Source organism: Anabas testudineus, chromosome 21, assembly GCF_900324465.2.
Source record: "Anabas testudineus chromosome 21, fAnaTes1.2, whole genome shotgun sequence".
In the NCBI taxonomy this organism is placed as follows: domain Eukaryota; kingdom Metazoa; phylum Chordata; class Actinopteri; order Anabantiformes; family Anabantidae; genus Anabas; species Anabas testudineus.
In genome coordinates, this window is record NC_046629.1 from 7,974,947 (window position 1) to 7,994,021 (window position 19,075).

A 19,075-nucleotide genomic window follows, 5' to 3' on the forward strand; every position below is an offset into this window, starting at 1 on the left:
TACTCGTGTACACCTCTGCATTACCCCTGTTGTGTATGTCAGCAGCAAAATCATTATCATAAAGTAGCATGCTTTGGGCCGTGAGCTAATACTTTTTTTCTCCACACTTTTTCCAAGGTTGATATTTGTTTCATTAGTTCACAGAAATATACACTTTGTATATTTTTGTGAAGTGCCACTTGTTCTTTCTGTTTTTGAGCTTTACCAATATGTTTGCATCTTGTGGTGAAGTCTTCTCCTGTAAACCTACATCTTGAAGTGCATTCTTGACTTTGACTTGTTGTACAGGCAGAAAATAATTGTTCCAACCCATGGAAAAGACTTTCTGGTCAACCCTAAAGAATTATGCCTAAGTAATATCTGTGTGTATAAGCTAATTTGCCATTTCCTAGGTTCCCCATGTTTATTGTGGCTAATCAACTGCCTTTTCCACTCAAATGACCACCTCTTTATTCATCACATTACCAGACAACTCTGCCTTAATCTAATGTTATCTGTCATAATTTTATGCATTAACTAATGTTGAAATCTGCCCAAGAAACATTTACTAGCCAAGCATCACATCCCATTGAACTAGTAAACATTGTATTATAAGGGCTACACTATACTTAAATCTCCCAAGACTTTGCTAATTCAAACTATTGTTTCAATTTTAAAGGGGTTTGTCTAAACATTGTGTTTGGCTAAAAGGAGACACAGTTAATACCCTGCATGTTACATCATGTCCCTCATGTTTTCAATAAGACTATAGAAAGAAACACTTCTTTAAACTATTACCTGTACAGTACCATGTACCTTAAGATGAAACCAAATTAAAAGCATTAAATGTTTTTTTAGTATTTGGATCAATACTCCTCCTACATGGATAAATAACCCACGGTATCAATTGCATGACCAGGTAACTCACTATCTCTCAGTACTACAGACAAAAAGCACATTTTAGTATCAACCAACACTAGACATCAGGTTCACATCTTTTAAGATGATGCAATACAGAATGACGCATAAAACAAAATTAAGCCTCGAGACTGAAACACTAGTCAAGCTGTTATGATAACAAACCTCTATATCACCCTGCACTCCGATCTTGTCAGTACCAATTTAATGTGAGAAGTAAGAGAAAAAAATATTAAATGAGAAAGTCTGCTGCTCTCACGCAATCAATATGTGTGGTTGTGCTACAGACAAGCCTGCTTGGCACTGTTTCGCCGGTTATTGAACGGATGTTTCACCAGTTCTGCAAAAGGGAAATAAGGAAGGACAATCAATAATTGGATTATAACATGTCAGAGGCTGAGCCAGCAGAGGTACATAAAACGAGGAAAAAGAAAAGAGAAAAGGGGAATGCCAAAACAAATCAATGTAAATCATTATTGTTTTGCATTGTGAAAAAATATATCACAAAACCTGGAAACTAAATGTTACAGTAAAATAATAGTGCACGTTTTGACTTGTCAGGTCAATACTTACTATAATTTTAAATATTATTTTTAAATGTCTGAAGTGAAACAAGCCAGTTAGCCAAATACACAGGATGAATCAAAACACAAGGACATGGTACATGGACCTATAAACAGCTCCATCCCAGCTAAGTGTCTGACAATCAGTACATTTATTTAAGTTAAATACTCTGGGAAACTAAACTCCATCATGTGCACGTCTGTTTTCTAGCATGTGTGTGTTTCACACAGTGTGTGTGGAGTCTGATTTCCAGTGGCACCATGCTGCAGCCCACTCACTGCTGCACAGCAGCTTTCCAACTATTGGCTGAAAATGAACACGTGACCGTGACGCTAAACAGGAAGTGCTGGACGCAGAGCGTGTATATTTGTTTACAGTTGTCCGTCGGCTCTCCGGTGGGAAGACCTCAACAGCTAAATGAATGAAAATATCCACACAGGATGAGCGGCAGAATATTTTAAATAAATAGCACGTAATATTAGTGGAGATACACCCGTGTGTGTGTCATGTCTATGCCGCATAATGCCAATATAAGCACCTGCTAACAGAACATGCTAAAGTTATGCTTTACTAGCTTAAAGTCCAATGTACCCTTCACGTTAAAGTGTTATCTTATCGTAAGTGGTGGTATAATAATTTCACATCGCTGTTTATAAGTGTAAGGTTAAACACTACGTTTGTGTGCGGATAGGATCCATGGCTCTTTCCGTAAGTTAACATTTACGTTTCTAAACGTTAGTTAGCCAGCTGGCAAAAAAAAGCTAACATGGGACTTAGCGTTAGTGAAGACAGGGTAACCTATTGTAACGTGTCTCTCAAACGATAAGGTAAGCATTCAACAAGTGTACAAAGACTGTAGTTTCCTATGCGGCTGCTTATCAGTATTAACGGATGGATAGCATGTTGACACACTATGACCCTAGCTTCCTGCACCGACCTTCTTCCTCTTAGGGACCAGTTAATGATACAGAATGACCAAAGACCCAGTGCATCATGGCATTATCAGACGTTTACTGGGATCACCAAATACCCCTGCCAAAGCTTGCTCCAGCCCAGGCCAAGGTCACTGTTGCCCTTGTGGCGCTCCTGTGCTTCATTAACAGTTATGATGGGGAGTTTGTGTTTGATGATTCCGAAGCAATTGTCAACAATAAGGTATGATTTCTTTTGCACTCAGATACCTGTGTGTTGCAATGGTTTTACATTGTATATCATTACTTTTGCTAGATTATTGCACTCATGGATACTTGTGTTTCTGTTTCAGGACTTGAAACCAACCACACCCCTGAACAACATCTGGAGCAATGACTTCTGGGGAAGCAACCTGAGTAGCAACTCCAGTCACAAATCCTACCGACCTCTCACTGTCCTTACATTTAGGTAAGGACTCCTTTTTAATTCCATAAACTCACACACTGATGTTATGCCATGACAGTAAAATCTGTTAGGATAATAGGGACATACAAACCATACATTATGTTGCTCTTTAACCACAGAGCTAAATTACCCTGCAAGTTAAATTAACATTTATGTGTCTACAGCAATGATATTTATTTCTGGGTATGTTATCAGTTTGGTCGGGTTGAGGTTGGTTGGCATGGTGTAAGACTTGGCGGATGAAACACCTCATAACTCTGCTTTGTTCTCTACTTCTTGCTTACATATATCAGGAGGCCTGGTTGTGTATTCTTGTTTACAATATGTTACAAGACTTAAGATGTATACCTGGTGATCCTTGATTGACCTTGAGCCTGTAGAAAACACACTATTTTTTACCACTTCCCTTTGGCATCATAATATCCCATTAGTTCTTACAAAAGTGTGTACCCCTCCACCCCCCAACACACACACACACACACACACTCATGTTTCTTCATTTCCCATACATTTAGCATCAGATATTTTCCTCTGTTGCTATTACAGGCTGAACTACCTCTTGGCGGGGGGCCTGCACCCTGTTGGCTTCCATGTGCTGAACATCATCCTCCATGCTGTCATATCTGCCCTTATGATTGATGTGTTTGCCATACTGATTGGTGGGCTGGCCTATGATGAGAAGGGTATGATACTTAACCATGCTCCCAAGACCTCTCTGCTTGCTGCCCTCCTATTTGCTGCACATCCAGTTCACACAGAAAGTGTAAGTAGAGTTGTAATTTCAGAAATTTTTTTGCTCTCTCTCATATTGTTACTTCACAGTGCTGCTGAAGAGTAAAATAAGAGCACATCTACCAAAATAACTTTAATAATTACACTGCACACTGACTTCACATTTATATCTCTGTTATTTGGGTGCATTGGTATAAACAGTAATGGCAGAAGGAAGTAATAATTTGCAATAATTTGTCATAAAACATTATCTAATCTGATCTTCATCTAAGTTAAGAATATTAACAACAATGATGTGCCTAAAATAATAACTGTTATTGAGAACAACCATAAAAACCTCATAGGGCTAGTGGAAAAGGTATATGAACCCTTGCACCTCAAAAAAAGCTAACTGCAGTCAGGTGTTAGCATACCTGGACTCTTGTTCAGAAAATTTGTTTGGAGGTGTGGACTAGAGCTACTTTGAAAAAAAAAAAACACTTGGGTTTACTCCACGCAAAAAGAATACGCTTATGTGAGCCATGCCTCATCAAAAGCTTTTAAAGGATCTACGATCAAGAATTGATGATTTACATAAAGCTGGAAAAGGGTTACAAAGTGATGTCGAAGATTTTAGAAATTCACCAGTCTTAGTCAGTAGTTAGTCAAACAATCTACAAATGGAGACACTTTGGGACTGTGGCTACTCTACCAAGAAGTGAGCAGCCAGTCAAAATGACCCCAAGAGCACAACAAACACTCGTTATGAGGTAAAGAAGCAACTCTGAGTGACAGCCATGGAATCATTGGAACTGACTAACATCGGTGTCCATGAGTCTACAGTACATAAAACATTGAACAAGCAGGGTGTCTATGGCAGGACACCACAAAGGAAGCTGCTGCTTACTAAAAAGAACATTGCTGCACACCAAAGAGCATATTGACACTGCACGGCAGTATTGGCAAAATGTTTTGTGGACAGATGAAACTAAGAATGAACTATTTGGAAAGAACACACAGCACTACATTTGGCATAAAAAGCTCACTGCATATCATCTTTAATACATCATCCCAATCGTAAAGTATGGTGGAGGAAACTTAATGATTTGGGCCTACTTTGAAGCATCAGGGCCTTACCAGTCTGCAGTGAGTCGGGAGAAGATGAATTCTCCAGTGTATCAAAATATTCTTCAGCATAATTTGAGAATGTCTGTACGTCAGCTGTGAACCACACACACGAGACTTCCAGAGAATATGACAGAGCTAAAAAAAGATCTGAAAGATCTGAAAGACAGAATGAAAGATCAGATTTTTTTGTGTTATTATTTCAGGCACATTATATTTGTTAATACTCTTGACTTAGATGAAGGTCAGATCACGTTTTATGACAAATTAATGCAGAAATCCACAAGGTTCACATACATTTTCTTTCCACTGTAAATTATTGTGTGGCAATTTGCACTGCAACAAATATAAGATCCAAACTATGTGAAATTCCAATTCTTTTTATCACACCTGAACATGATTATGATTAACAAGAAAAACAAGTGGTTGCATTTCTATATAGTCAACTTAATCTCAGTATACCAAAAATAACTTTTAAATATTAAATAACTTTTTTCAATAGCTTGTTGCACCAGTTCTGCCCAATTATCTCAGCTTTCATTCTGGCTTTTATTTTAGGCATTGTTGGGTACAGATGCCATTGTGGGCATAAACAGCCCATTGAGACATTGTACTGTTTGTGATTTCATATATAAATATAAACTTTTCATAACAACATGCAGCAGTGCATCATGGCATCTTGGCATACCAGTCCAGAGGTTTTAATACTAAGCATGCAGTGGTTCCATGCCAAGAACAAAAGCCCCATCTCAGCTGGGAGTGCAGGGCCAAGGTACGTGCGGTAGCACGGCCTGACTGTTAGCTGTGTTGGGATGCTTATTGACCTGCCTGTGAATGTGTGTTTGCTGTACAGCCTGGCTGGAAGGCAGCAATTCCCCCTCTCCATTCTCTTTAATCATGCAGGGCAAGGATTGGGTGAAACCTGGGGGGGTGGCAAGCAGGCAGACAGTTGGCTTAGGCCTGCTGTATGTATCAAAGCAGGCAACCCCAGGATGCCAACCATGTACCCACACACTGTATAGAACACACACACCAACATGCCACAGTGGTAATGAGAGTTTCTTCTTACCTCCCTTAATAAGGCTCCAGTTGTAACTGCACAATGCAAAACAGTATGTTCTACAAAAGATACGTAATTCATGAAAGGATGCAACAAATAAATCTATTTCCTAATGTGTACTTGGTCTTTAAACGTATTTGTTGTCTGCCTAATGTATCACATCTATATTTTTTTGCTATTTCTCCCCCTTTCCTCTCTGTTTGAATAAGGTGGCTGGTATAGTGGGTCGAGCAGACCTATTATGTGCTCTGTTCTTCCAGCTCTCTTTCCTCACGTACTGCAAAGCTTTCAACAGAGGTAGGTCTCATACCTAACACAGGCATTACACTTTATGAACAGACTGTATGTGCTGAAAAACACAGGGTCGCCATCAAATGTCCGCTAGTTTTGAAACGCATCTGTTTTAACACGTACATTTTCACCCTTAACTGTCCATAACCGGCTTGGTCTTGGCTTTGTGTTTTCAGGGAGTGACAGGAATGACAGATTTTCTGTCCAGTGGCTTGTGCTTAGTCTCTTGCTGTGTGCTGCAGCGATGCTCTGTAAAGAACAAGGCATCACAGTCTTGGTATGAAGTCATTTTCAGAGATTCTAAAAATCATCACATCATGTAGTAACAATGCATCAAATAGAGACCTCATATGTGAAACTTAATAATAACCCCAACATGTGCATTTCATGTATTAAAATACATTTGAGAGAACAATTAATTTAACCAATAAATAGTAATCATAATGTCTTTCAGAAAGGTCAGTGCATTTATCACTTACTTTAACATAAAATTTATGAACGAAGGAACCATTTCAATGTTGAACTTTCACCTTATGATACTATACATCACAAAAATTAAGATTTCTGTTTTTTTGGTCTAATTAGGAAAGGTCTTGGTTGCCATATTCTGCCATTGTGGGGAGAAAGAGTGGGGTGATATTTAAGATGCAACCTTTTGGGTCGTGACTATTTCTGCAAAACCAATAACTTAGACTCTCTCTGAACGCACCAAATCACATGGTGGTAAGAGGTTAGTAACTTGGGCTAACTTGGGCAATAACGTCAAGGTTTGGAATATTTGGGATAAAGATGCATTTTCAGCAAGCTGGGAAGTAGGAGCTGCCATAATTATAATTTGGGATCAACTGATGAATGGATGATGCGTCAATGGTTTCCATGCAAATAGTCCTTAATGTTTAATCTGTTTCCAAAGTAGTGGAAGTGCTTGGAAAAAGTAATACTATTTGTAAGTGTGTTAGATGCAGAATGTGTAAATAGTGTAGATAATTAACACATGACCACTGGCAGCACAGCAGCACCATCAGTTCTCAGAAAGAGACAGATTATTTCAAAAGGTCCACTGAGAAACAGCAGTCACCATGACATGGTCACCATGATTTTCAGGGTTCAGCAGTGAGGTAGCTCAGTAGCTTGAATGTATTCTAATACATGAGAGACACAAGTTGGGGCCAACGCAATAAGTACTCTTATTATTCTTGCTTAAATCAAACATATCTCATGATTGTAACATACATGATAGGAACCGAAGGTCATTTTAGTTGCTGACCTATATACATTGTAAATGCCATTTCTCCTTTCTTCTATATGCATTTTCCCTCAGGGTGTAAATGCAGCCTTTGATATCCTCCTGATCTGTAATGTTAATGTGTATGAACTCAGCCAGAAGCTACTCCTTAGGAAGAATCCACTTGATGTGAGTTACAGTATATTTACCCTCCCTGTCTATTGTGTCATAAATGATCTAGTACTTTGTATGATTAATGTCACATTTCATACATTGTCTGTGTGTGTAAACATGAATTACAGTGCACTGTGCTCACGAAACAGCTTTCAAGTAACTAGCATAGATTTGTATATGTCAGTGACCCGTGGTAATATTTTTCTGACAGGTGAGTGAGATGTTACGGACGGGATTGCTTACGCGACTGGCTCTCATGGGTCTTGGAGGACTCTTGATGCTCTATGCACGCTGGAGGATCATGGGAACAGGACCACCAGCATTCACTGAAGTAGACAACCCTGCCTCTTTCGCAGAAAATATATTTCTTAGAGTGAGTAAGATTGGTTTGTCAGTCTTATTTAATCTGAGATGCAACATTTAATGACACATTACAGTTATACATGACTACATCCTGAAATTATCCTTGTTTTAATGCATCATTAAAACTCTGTTAGGGTCTATGCAATTATGAATTGACTTTGTTGAAGCATATTTAATTGGATCATTTGTTTGAGTCTAATTAGTTTTTATATCTTCATAATGTTGAACACAGCGATTGAGTTTGAACAAAAATTATTTCCTTGTCTTTCCTGACTCTCTCCCATTCTGCACTCCTCTTGTTCCCCTTTGATTGACAGATAGTGAACTATAATTACTACTATTCTCTGAATGCCTGGTTGCTGCTGTGTCCCTGGTGGCTGTGTTTTGATTGGTCCATGGGCTGCGTGCCACTCATTAAGTCAGCCACGGATTGGAGGATGGCATGGCTGCTGCTGATGTGGTGCATCCTGATAGGCTTGATAAGCCAAGCCTTATTCTCCCAAGACAGCCAGAGAAGGAGGTAAGTGAGCGGAGCCATCTCACACTCATTGTGGATGAGATGAAGTGCACGTTGGCATCTCTAGACTTCCACTTGATGATGAAAATTGTATCATAGCTACTCCAGTGTGACCAAAGCACCATGTCTCAATTGCTGTTAGAGTAAATTCTCTAATAGTTTGGAGACTGTTAGAGGGAAACTGTGTGGTTTATAGGGATTGTGTCTTGAATTTAGGAACTTTTTGGAGTGGTTAATTTAGCCTACATTTCCTAAGCATAAACATAATCTTTTTTTTAAATGTCATGTTCCATTATATCATATTATCCTGTGGCTTTTTCCTCTCCTTGCCAGGACATTGACCTTGGGTCTGGTGCTGCTGGTAGTCCCATTTCTGCCAGCGTCTAATATTTTTTTCAGAGTGGGCTTTGTCATTGCTGAGCGAGTACTCTATCTGTCTTCAGCTGGCTACTGTCTGCTGCTTGCCTACTCCCTGGGGCACTGCTGCTGCTGGACCAAATACAGGGTAGGGCAAAATCATACCAACAAGTTGACACCAACATAAAACTGGTGAGCACTTTTCCAGCTGTTTCCAGCAAAGGTACAACCCTGTGACCTCTCTGTTTCTACAGCCACAGTGGGTCACACCATCGTGGCTTTTAAACTCTTTTATTTAACCACCTGTTTATGCAGCTTAAATGCTTCAGTGACTCAGTGATGCAGAGTGGAGACAGACACAAGAACTGACTAATGACCCACCTAGAAAGGGATGAAACCTGCAGGTGGTGCCCACATTTTACAGAGATACACTTGCTGGCTACTAACTCTGACTCACTGAGAATTTATTTTTAGAACCAATGGCTTATAGTGAGTCACAGTAATCCATTCTGAAATGTCTGTATTGTTTCCTTGAACATTTCAGAAGCTGCTGTGTATGTCGGTGCTTGCCCTGTTGTGTGTGTATGTGGCTCGCTGCGCTCTCCGCAGTCACCAGTGGCGGACAGAGCAAAGCCTCTTCACTAGTGCTCTGTCTGTTTGTCCTCTCAATGCCAAGGTAAAGTTTCAAGTGTTTGCCTGCCTCTTTATACTGTTTGAATAGTCTTTAGCGTGTGGAAAGTCACAGTCTGACGTCTTATGTGTCGATGACTGATTCCTCAGGTGCACTACAATGTCGGTAAGAACCTGGCTGACAGAGGAAACAGTACTGCTGCTATTACATATTACAGAGAGGCAGTCAGGTATGCCTCCCTCACAAACAATGAAACTCAAACTCCAATTATCTGCTAGCAAATGAGCAGGAACCTGACTTTGTGTTGCACATTATCTGTGACTTTCAGGCTCCATCCCACCTATGTCCATGCCATGAATAACCTGGGGAATATTCTAAAGGAGAGGAATGAACTCATCGAGGCAGAGCAGCTTTTGTCTAAAGCTGTGTCTATTCAGTATGTTGTCCCACACAAAGGAACGCAGCACTCCGTAACACATAGACAACCATTACATTTCAGTGTTTCTACCACTGACGAACTTGACGCAAAGCACCTACTAATGCTATTGTGGATTTTAATCTGTGCAGGCCTGACTTTGCTGCTGCTTGGATGAATCTGGGTATAGTTCAGAACAGCCTCCAGAAGTTTGAGGAAGCAGAGCAAAGCTACTGGAACGCCATCCGCTTCCGGAAGAAATACCCAGACTGCTATTATAACCTTGGACGCTTGGTGAGTCGCTGGGTGCCTGTTTACAGAGGCGGTGTGCAAATAAGACTTATAGAGAGTTTGTAAGGTGCTTCGATTTAACCTTAATACTATAAATCTGAACAAAATTAAAGTGCTTGGTTTTTCCACACAGAGAAATTAGCAATACTGTCTTTTTGTTTCTTCTCATGATAGTATGCTGATCAGAACAGACATGTGGATGCCCTGAATGCATGGAGGAATGCAACAGTACTAAAACCCGACCACAGCCTGGCTTGGAACAACATGGTCATTCTGCTAGACAACACTGGTAACAACAAAATGATCGACAATTCTAGCAATAACATGATAAGATAACTATTATTTAAAATTCTATTTATAGTCACAGTCATTTCTGAAGTCACATGATTTTTACGAGTCACTTTACTTTTCAGAAACTCTCTGTTCTCAGTGCCGGTTTCTTTTCAGCATTAACAGCCAAGAAACACTGTTGTTATTTCCAAAAAGGCAGGAAATCTAAATGACCAACAAGATTAGACCGGAAGAGCAGGAATCAGCAATGCTTGAAATTTATGTATTAAAGCTTTGTGTTGTGAGTTTTGAAGGCACTCTTCCCTGCCGTGTGGAGAATGCTCTGATTTTCAAATGCTCAAGCCGTTTTGTCAGAAGCCGCTCCCACGGGGGCGGAGTCTCCCAGGAGGGTACTGGAACTGTCCAATCAGAACCCACTATATTCCTGATCAAACGTGGGCAAGCACAGCCGGAACAGCGCCCCCTCAGAGTCCCCCCACCGTATTTGTTCCCCAAATCTGACAGAAATAATTTTACCCCTCTCCCCGGCTCCCCACCAAACAAAAAATAGAGAAAAGAAGAACAATAGGTGTCATTTTCAAATAGCAAGGAAACAGGAATACTTTTTTCTCTTTGGTGTTCACCCCCCTTTCTCTTCTGTTTTGATCATTATACAAACAAAAGACAGAATCAGTGTAGATTCAGGCAGATGCGCTCAGACACACTAGACACAGTCACATGTTGGCAAGCTGTGTCTGAAGGGCACAGGCCATGACTCAGGACATGGCTGTCATTGTCTGTCTCACTGTCTGTCTGACTGTCTCGCTTTCTCTTTCTCCCATTTCTGGCCAGACATCAGACGGGTCTGTGACAGAGATCAATAACCCAGTGGGCCTTGTATTCAACCTTAATTAGGAGACTAAACCGCTCTTCCATGTGTGGAGAAGGAAAAACTCTGCTCCAGACACTGCTGACAGATAAAGCGAGCAGTTAGTGACTCTGTATATGAAGGAAATCATGTTATCTGTATTATCAGCATATATTCTTTGTGTAAGCAGTAAAAAGCGTATTACTTTCATGTAAAATACAATACACATTATGTGTAATCAAGCAATGCATGTTCTTAGTAACTGCACATAGACATGTATAAATAATAGTGGGGGGTCATGTAGATGTGCAGTAAACACTGCAAACTGTTCAGCTCAGAAGAATATATTAGTGGATGCATGATAAAGTACAGTACTGGCAGTACAAGCTGTTCATCAGTTATAACTATGTTTGGATATTTACACAGTTTGAGGAGTGTACAGTAAATGTGAGATGTGCGTGTGAGTGTTTTTTAAACATTAACATTTTTCTGTTCTGTCTTCGAGGTAACCTGGGTCAAGCAGAGTTGATCGGCCGAGAAGCTCTGAAGCTCCTCCCCAACGACCACACTATCATGTTTTCATTGGCTAACGTCCTGGGGAAATTACAGAAATACAAGGTCAGTGAGCTTAGTGTAAACATAAGGAAAAATATTTTTTTTATGCATATTGATGGTATTCCTTACATGATCCTCCAGGTTAAGTCAGGCAGGAATGGTACATTTCTTTGACCGGTATGGATAATTCCGTGTGTGTTTTTGTTTGTTTTGTTGTTTTCCTCAGGAGTCAGAGGGCTTCTTCCTTCACGCTCTTCGTATCAACCCAAATGCTGCTAGTTGTCATGGCAATTTAGGTAAAGCTGCTTCAACTTTTGTTGTATGTTTTACAAAGTAGATGAGAGCTTCTAAACCCTCTGATTTTAAAAGTATAATTAACAAATGCATGCTAGCAGAAGCAATATTGTTCAGGCTTTCCCACCTGCACTGAATGTGCCAAATGAATACAATTAGAGTTGTTACTGCTTGTCAGCTTGGAGAGCATATCTGTTGTTTTCCTCAGCTGTGCTGTATCATCGCTGGGGAAAGCTGGAGCTGGCAAAGAAACACTATGAGCTGTCTCTAAAGTTGGACCCCGAGGCTCCTGGGACCAGAGACAACTACAACATGCTGCGACGCAAACTGGACCAGCTTAAACACAGCACACCCTGAGGGGGCCTGCTGGGACCCCTGCTTGTCGTAGAACAATTTTTTCCATTGTCCCATTTGGTATGATTTTATCTCACTAATTCAGGCTTTGTACCATTTGGAAATAAAGACCATGATCTGTGTATTAGGCTCTAGTTTTATTCTTTGGAATGAATACCTGTTCCAAACAAATAGGTTGCACAGTTTAGACTGTTTTCTGTTATCTGTTCGAGACAGTTTCTCTGTCAAATATCTAATTAGATTTCATGCGTGTGAGGTTCCTGGTGCAGGTGTGCTGGATGCCTTTGCTGGTTACATGGTCATCTGCGCTGTGCTGTTTTGTTGCCCTACTTGAAGGCCATGTGGAACTGATACTCAATGAACCCCATCCTCTTTTCATCTCTGACCCTGTGTTGTGTCAGCTGGACAGAGCACCATACATGTGTATATACAGAGAATCTTTTGTAAAAATGTGTTTGGGTTGGCCTTCTGTCCAAGTGTTCCTATATTCATAGGCTGCTAAGACTATTTGTCTGCCACAGCATAGTTACTCAAGTAGGAAAAACACAGCACACTGACTGTCCATGAGAGGCTTCATCCAGTAAGTGTTGACCACAGTTGGGCTGGTGTGGTAATCATGTTTGTTTTAATACCCACCTTTTTGTTTCTGAGTGGGATGGCACTCTGAGATTCAAAACTCTCTCCCTCCTCCAGCTGTAGCCTCTGTAGTTAATGGGAGAAAGGTGTTTATGCTGGGAAGTTGTCTGAAGTGTCCAAGAGGAGACGAGGGGTCAGCTGAGACAGGAAACCCACGGCCGGTGCTGTATGAAAACAGCTCTATAGCACAGAGCCTTCAAAGGGAGACGGGGATGATCTCCCCGGGGACTATGTATGCACTCACGCACACACATGAATGCTCGCACACAGGCTTGCTCTTCTTGAAGAACGCTGCCAAGGGAAAAGGTGACCCCAGTGTGAAACATCAGTCAACAAGTGTGCACCCGAGGTCAAAGTTCAACACACTTCTATTTTTTCACCTGCTTCCTACAGCTTGCAGGAAACTTTTGAAGCTCTGGCGGGCTGGTATGGCTTTGCTTTAGGGGCTGCTAAGTTTGTTTACACATACAGTACAATACACCAGTTGATACTTTGATGCTTGGAAGATGTTACTGATACACACATCGGGGGGTGCCACAGCACACACGACCATCAATGACCTCTGTATATGGCCTCCTAAGTATGCAACTAATATAACATGCAATTTCCTTCTTACTCGCTTTGTTTTTATTTTTGCTGCTTTGATGTTAAGAGTCAGAGGCAGATATTTCTGCAACCAAAACAAATAGCCAGTGCACACAGCACACTCAAAGTATTGTGTAGATAAAGATGAAATTTGTTTAAAAAAAAAAAAAAGACTCATGTAAAGGTCAGTATGGTGAAAGGGTTTTATGCTATGGAGCAGATGTAGACAGAAAAACATCAAAAAAGGTCTGGATAGTGACATTCAACAGTGAAAGCTTTGCCTTCACACTTTTTGTAACATGCAGTGCTGCTGATATGCAGCTGGATACAATATCATCAGCGTTTGCTTTATGTGCCAATGGATCCTTTCTTTACTTTCTGTGTGATCCCTTTATTCAGTGCCTGCAGCTGACTCTCTAGCTGCACAGCTGTGCTGGCACATCAGTAGGGGAGCCCACTTTTATCATAATCATTCTTTGAATACCTTTCATTATCATAAAATATGTGAGTATTAAAGGGATGGATTCACCAGCCCCACCAACATCTTCATTATCCATTCTGACTGACAAAAACCTGCTGTCCTACGGAGTGACATTAATAAAAGATGGGATACCACTGCCTTATGAAGTCCTCTCCTTGTTCTCTGGGTTTCACTGTACACCTTTTACCTGCTTGGATGCTCCATTACAATGATAATGAAATCAACTCCCAGGTGAGGTTCTTTATTGTGTTCTATTAATCACGCCGTCGAGTTTTGATCAGTGTAATCAATAGAATCAAAAGAATCGCATCTGATTGTTCGCCGTCAAAACAACTCAAGAATCTGTAATAGTAAATTCAACAAGGCATTTTGTTTTGATTCGCAACGTCGTGAAAAAAACGCTGTCATCTTTTTGTTGCAACAAAATATTCAATAGGAGCGCAAGAAGCAGGGGAGCGCTAATTTGAACCCACTGGGGGTGTTTTGGAACAGCAGGTGTGCTGTTTTGCATATGATAAGCACCAACCCTGCCCCCCCAAAAATAAAGAAACACTGGGCTTATCAAAACTGCTACACGGAAATGTTCTAAGACATTAAATGAAGCAGCAGTGGGAAGATGTGTGATGGTCACGCTGCAAGAACAGGGCCTGACATAGAGCACGTAGACCCACTCATTCATGCACAGTGATGAACACGCTGCACATCTGTAAGAGTGCATTTGACAGAGCCCTGTGATGTGTCCACTATCCCCCGCCCCCACCAACCACAACAATCCTAATGGGCTGTGATGCCCACCTCCATCTTGCCTGTCTAATTGATGTAAATGCTGTGCATTCGAACCAGCAATCCTTCCCACCATCCCAGCCAGCCCCTCCCTATCTTTGTTATAACAGTAGGGGTCAGAGGTTAGGCTGACTGAGTGATCATTAGAATGGCAGTCCTTATTAGAGGAGCAGCTTGTCTGACAACCCATCCGCATCCTGGAGAGGGACCCATCCTGTCCGCTTCATCTAGATCATATTACATGACATGACCTCAGAACAGATACTACCAGTGCACTACAACACTGTGGGCCGCTGGGGCACAGTGGCATTTTCAGAGGGGTCCCCGCGCCTGTCACAGCGCTTCCCTGACACCACTCTGTCTGTCTGGTCTGGATACACTCTGTCATTTTAAGGAGGGCTACTGTCAGTGGGTATTGAGACCGCCGTGTCTACATGCCCTGGCATTTTTAGTGGTGTTCTGTGTAACGGAGCATCCAGCCACCCTCTTGAGAGTCCATGATGTTGCAGCCAATGATTAATAGTTAGAGATGGGCTATAAAACGTCCAGTGTGACCAGATGCTAGCCATGGCTTTGCTGAACTGGTATAATGGACATAGTCTGCCAATTTGGCTGCCTTACAAAGGCTGGAAGTTCCCCAAGATTGATTCTGTTTCTATGTAGCAGTGCCCTGGGGGCTGAATGTTGAGGATGCACTGTTTGCACTCTATTATCTTCAGCTGAGAAAAGCACTATGAATGATCATGGATATGATCATGGAAATAGCAAATATACTCACTGACATTTGCATGCCGCAGTGAAAATTTAAGCTGATTTATGATCATTTTATTATTTCTTAAGTCAAGAAAAGGCTCTCTGGCTGCGGATAAAAAGGGGGGGCTGGGATAATTTGCAGTAGGAACCCTCTGAGGCTGTTTTGCAAAACAAAACGAAGCAGCTAGACCCTTATTGAAAAATGTAGTGCAGTGAGATGGAAATTTATTAACTGACACCAGTTAATGTGTGCATTATTCATTTCTGGTGAGCATGAAAAATGATCTAAAGAGGTTTGAAATTGCAGACGCGCAGGCTGACTGCACAGTGGCTGGGCTTGCTGGTTCGTTTCATCCTCTTGCAGGGGTGTTTGGGCAGAGAGGTGGAGGCTTGGAGGGACAGAGGGATGGAGGATGGAGGGGAGGAGTGTGAACCCCTTTCTGGACAGTAGGGCTTTCCAGTAACAGCTGTGCTTCTCTCACGAGGGGGCGGCAGCAGCATTGGGAGAGAGGCTGCTTGGGACAGATGGACCAGCCCAACACCACCTCCCCTTTCACCTCCCACCACCACTACTCTTATTAAAAATACATCTCTACCACTATTAATGTGTGTAGGTGTGTGTATGTATATGTGCACTTTGTTTTTGAGTGAGCAACGGTGAGGGTTCGTCTGTCTACTAAGTGTATTTAAAGTTTGTCAAAGTGCGTTTAAAGATCATGACTAGTGTGCTAGAGTTCCCTTTTTATTATTTCTCTTTGTGCTCATTTTTGTCTCTGTTGTCCTCTTGCTTTTGAACCCCATCTCTCATCCTGCCATTCTCTCTGACTTTCTTCTTCTCCTTCTCTGCACCATTGCTAAAGTAGAAGGTGGTGGGCAGCAGTCGGTGCCAGTGGCATATGGCTTTCCACTGTGCTAAACATTCATACAAAAGACAGGCCCATCAGTCATGGCCGTGGCCGGATGAGGGGAGAGAGCAGGTCTCTGATGAATGATGTTTAGAACGTACCTGCTGTTAAAACATTACCTCCCAAACACCAGCTCCCTGAAGCACGCACAACGTTAAGAACTGTATAATATCATAAAATACGACCCTTGTGGGCACACATCATGTATGCCAGCTTATATCAAATAATAAATATGCTTCTTAAACCTCTTGCACAGAACCCTGGGTCAGGCCTTCGTAGACCAATTAATGCAGAGCATCTGCTGTATAGAGGGAGCATGCTAAAGAACTTCCGAGCCATTTTAGGCAATTTAATAAGGAGGAGAGCTGCTTCCTGCTTGCTCCAATAGCTCTCATTGCTAGAGTAAGCATGGAATGGGTCTCGTCGATTAGACCAAATTAATCCATTCTTCAGGGATTCTTTTTCTGGTTCTATGGTGAAACTGGCGCGCCTTTGTTCTTCCTTGAGCCCCGGTGTTTTTTCTGCCAAATTTAACAGAAGGCTCGGAGGGTGACAGGGGTCCAACCCAGTATCACCTTCTGGAGCAGAGCAACTAGCAGAGAAAGACAATCAGCCTGAACCCTGCTGTCTCCAGCACAAAGTGAAAAGACTCTAATTGGGCTTTTTTACGCTGCATTTTCCTGCAGGATTGCTGGATCATGAAAAAGCAATTAAACCTCAGAGCTGCAATTCATTCATTCTTATTTTTATCCTTTCATTGGAAAGAGACAAATTTGAGATCACTTATGTGTGTGAATTGATTTTTTTTTTCATTTTTTTTTTTTTTGCTGTGAGAGAGACCAGCTGTTGTCTAAAAAAAATCCTTTAACATGTTTAGACACATCGAAATTGAATGAAATTACAAGTAAATGAAGATCCTTCAGCAAATTATTTTATTGGCACCTGAGTCATTTTGGAAAAAAAACACAACAACAACTTCAAAGTCTAAAACATTTCCTACAAAAACTTTCTTCTAGAAGCTGCAATTCAAATTGTGAAATGACTGCAGTTCTCTATGTTACATGTAGGGGCAGCGCTGCCCACAAAACTGTAACCTCAGCAGTGCAGGAAAAAGAAAAAGTCAGAAAACATTTAAACCATGTATTCTTTGTAAACATATTTTAATTTTAGCTATAAAAAGAGCATACATACCTGAAAATAAAAAGATAAAACATAAAATAATGTGACATGGATTTTAAGTGCAGCCTCTTTCTTGTGTCACTACAGCTCAGTTTCTACATAACTTGTTCATCACAAACTAGAATTATTAGGTAAAAAAGCACAAAAAGTTAATTAACTAGTAGTTTACATTGGTTTTAGGGTTGTGTTTGAAACAACATAATATTTTAGAAATAATAAGAATGCAATTATCCACCCAAACCCTTTATTTAAATATTTTCTAGAGGAGTCTTAATCAAAGTTTTACTTGCTGTGTTGGAAATACCAAAATATCTAATCACAGAAATTCTACGTGCTTCTGCAACAAATAGAACAATCAAAATCTCATTTGTTAGAAATTAGTTTTTCCTCATGGAAAAAAAAAGAAAAACACACCACATCTGTTACAATTTTAAAACTAAAACTAAAATAATAATAATAATAAAAAACAATTAAAAAAACAATAAACAGCCGAGTTAACATTATGAAACATGTCACATTATGTCAGATTAAAGTATTTTTAATTCCATAATGTGCATATCAGAAATTCTGCAGCACTATTTTACTTTTAATTGTTTAATTGTTTTCCTCACACTTTTTGGTAACAACTCATAATTACAGACACACAACATCACCACCAGTTCATTGGCCCCATTTTCAATCCAAGCATTGTTAACCAAGCACTTAACTATCTCATAACTCCAAATGTTCCAGTCCGCAGAGTCCATACATTGTAAATTAGGTCTGTTAATGTACTCTACTCTGCTCCCAGACACGAGAGGGACAGTGGCGAGTGTAACCACACACTAACACACACACACACACACTTGCTGTCGGGTTGGCTTTGCACACACTTTTGTTTTCCCATCATGCACAAAGTGATCAACTATCACACCCCAGACGGTGAGATGTCAACATGAAATACCTTCATTTGCATCAGCTTAAAAAACTGCCCGACTTCTTGTTATGCCAGCGACCCACCAGTGTCTCCATAAAATTCACTTTAGCCACGGGGGTCCTGAGACCTTGCTAAATACTGCCCCAATACTGCTGTCAACAGTCCGTCAATCACATGACAAATCCTTCTGATTAAACAGAGCTTCACTCTGACTGGAATTAAGTTAGAACATGTCTGTGCTTTTAATAGACATTTCTATGGACTTTGCACTTTTTACATTATGGAATTTATAGATTTTTTATCTAAATTTTACGTTTTGAAACATGTATTTAAATTTGTTTGTGCATTTGCATGTGTGTAGTTTTTTTCTACAACTATTAAAACAATCTTAAATAATTAAATTGGTCTTGTCTTGTGTTTCATTTTGTTGAACAAGCGCTGCTATTTGTGCACAAACGTCAGAACAAGCAAACAAATATAAAAAGGGTTAAATTAATT

At 40.6% G+C, this 19,075-nt stretch overlaps 1 protein-coding gene across 3 annotated transcripts; it reads left to right on the forward strand.

Moving 5' to 3' along the window:
* The first annotated feature begins 1,810 nt into the window (after nucleotides 1–1,810).
* On the forward strand, nucleotides 1,811–12,461 carry tmtc4 (transmembrane O-mannosyltransferase targeting cadherins 4). Of its 3 annotated transcripts, XM_026376513.1 has the most exons (18): nucleotides 1,811–2,288; nucleotides 2,413–2,616; nucleotides 2,726–2,841; nucleotides 3,385–3,601; nucleotides 5,944–6,031; nucleotides 6,202–6,302; nucleotides 7,347–7,439; nucleotides 7,636–7,797; nucleotides 8,105–8,307; nucleotides 8,638–8,809; nucleotides 9,206–9,337; nucleotides 9,442–9,521; nucleotides 9,621–9,728; nucleotides 9,860–10,001; nucleotides 10,173–10,287; nucleotides 11,642–11,754; nucleotides 11,918–11,987; nucleotides 12,194–12,461. In XM_026376513.1, exons 2-18 carry the CDS (start codon nucleotides 2,455–2,457, stop codon nucleotides 12,340–12,342), a joined length of 2,223 nt encoding a protein of 740 aa, XP_026232298.1. In that variant the 5' UTR covers nucleotides 1,811–2,288; nucleotides 2,413–2,454; the 3' UTR covers nucleotides 12,343–12,461. The 3 variants fall into 3 exon arrangements, with proteins under 3 accessions (XP_026232298.1, XP_026232299.1, XP_026232300.1); XM_026376514.1 differs by having other exon boundaries at nucleotides 1,811–2,616; XM_026376515.1 differs by lacking the exons at nucleotides 1,811–2,288; nucleotides 2,413–2,616; nucleotides 2,726–2,841 and adding an exon at nucleotides 5,578–5,722 and having other exon boundaries at nucleotides 3,501–3,601.
* Nucleotides 12,462–19,075: the final 6,614 nt, after the last annotated feature.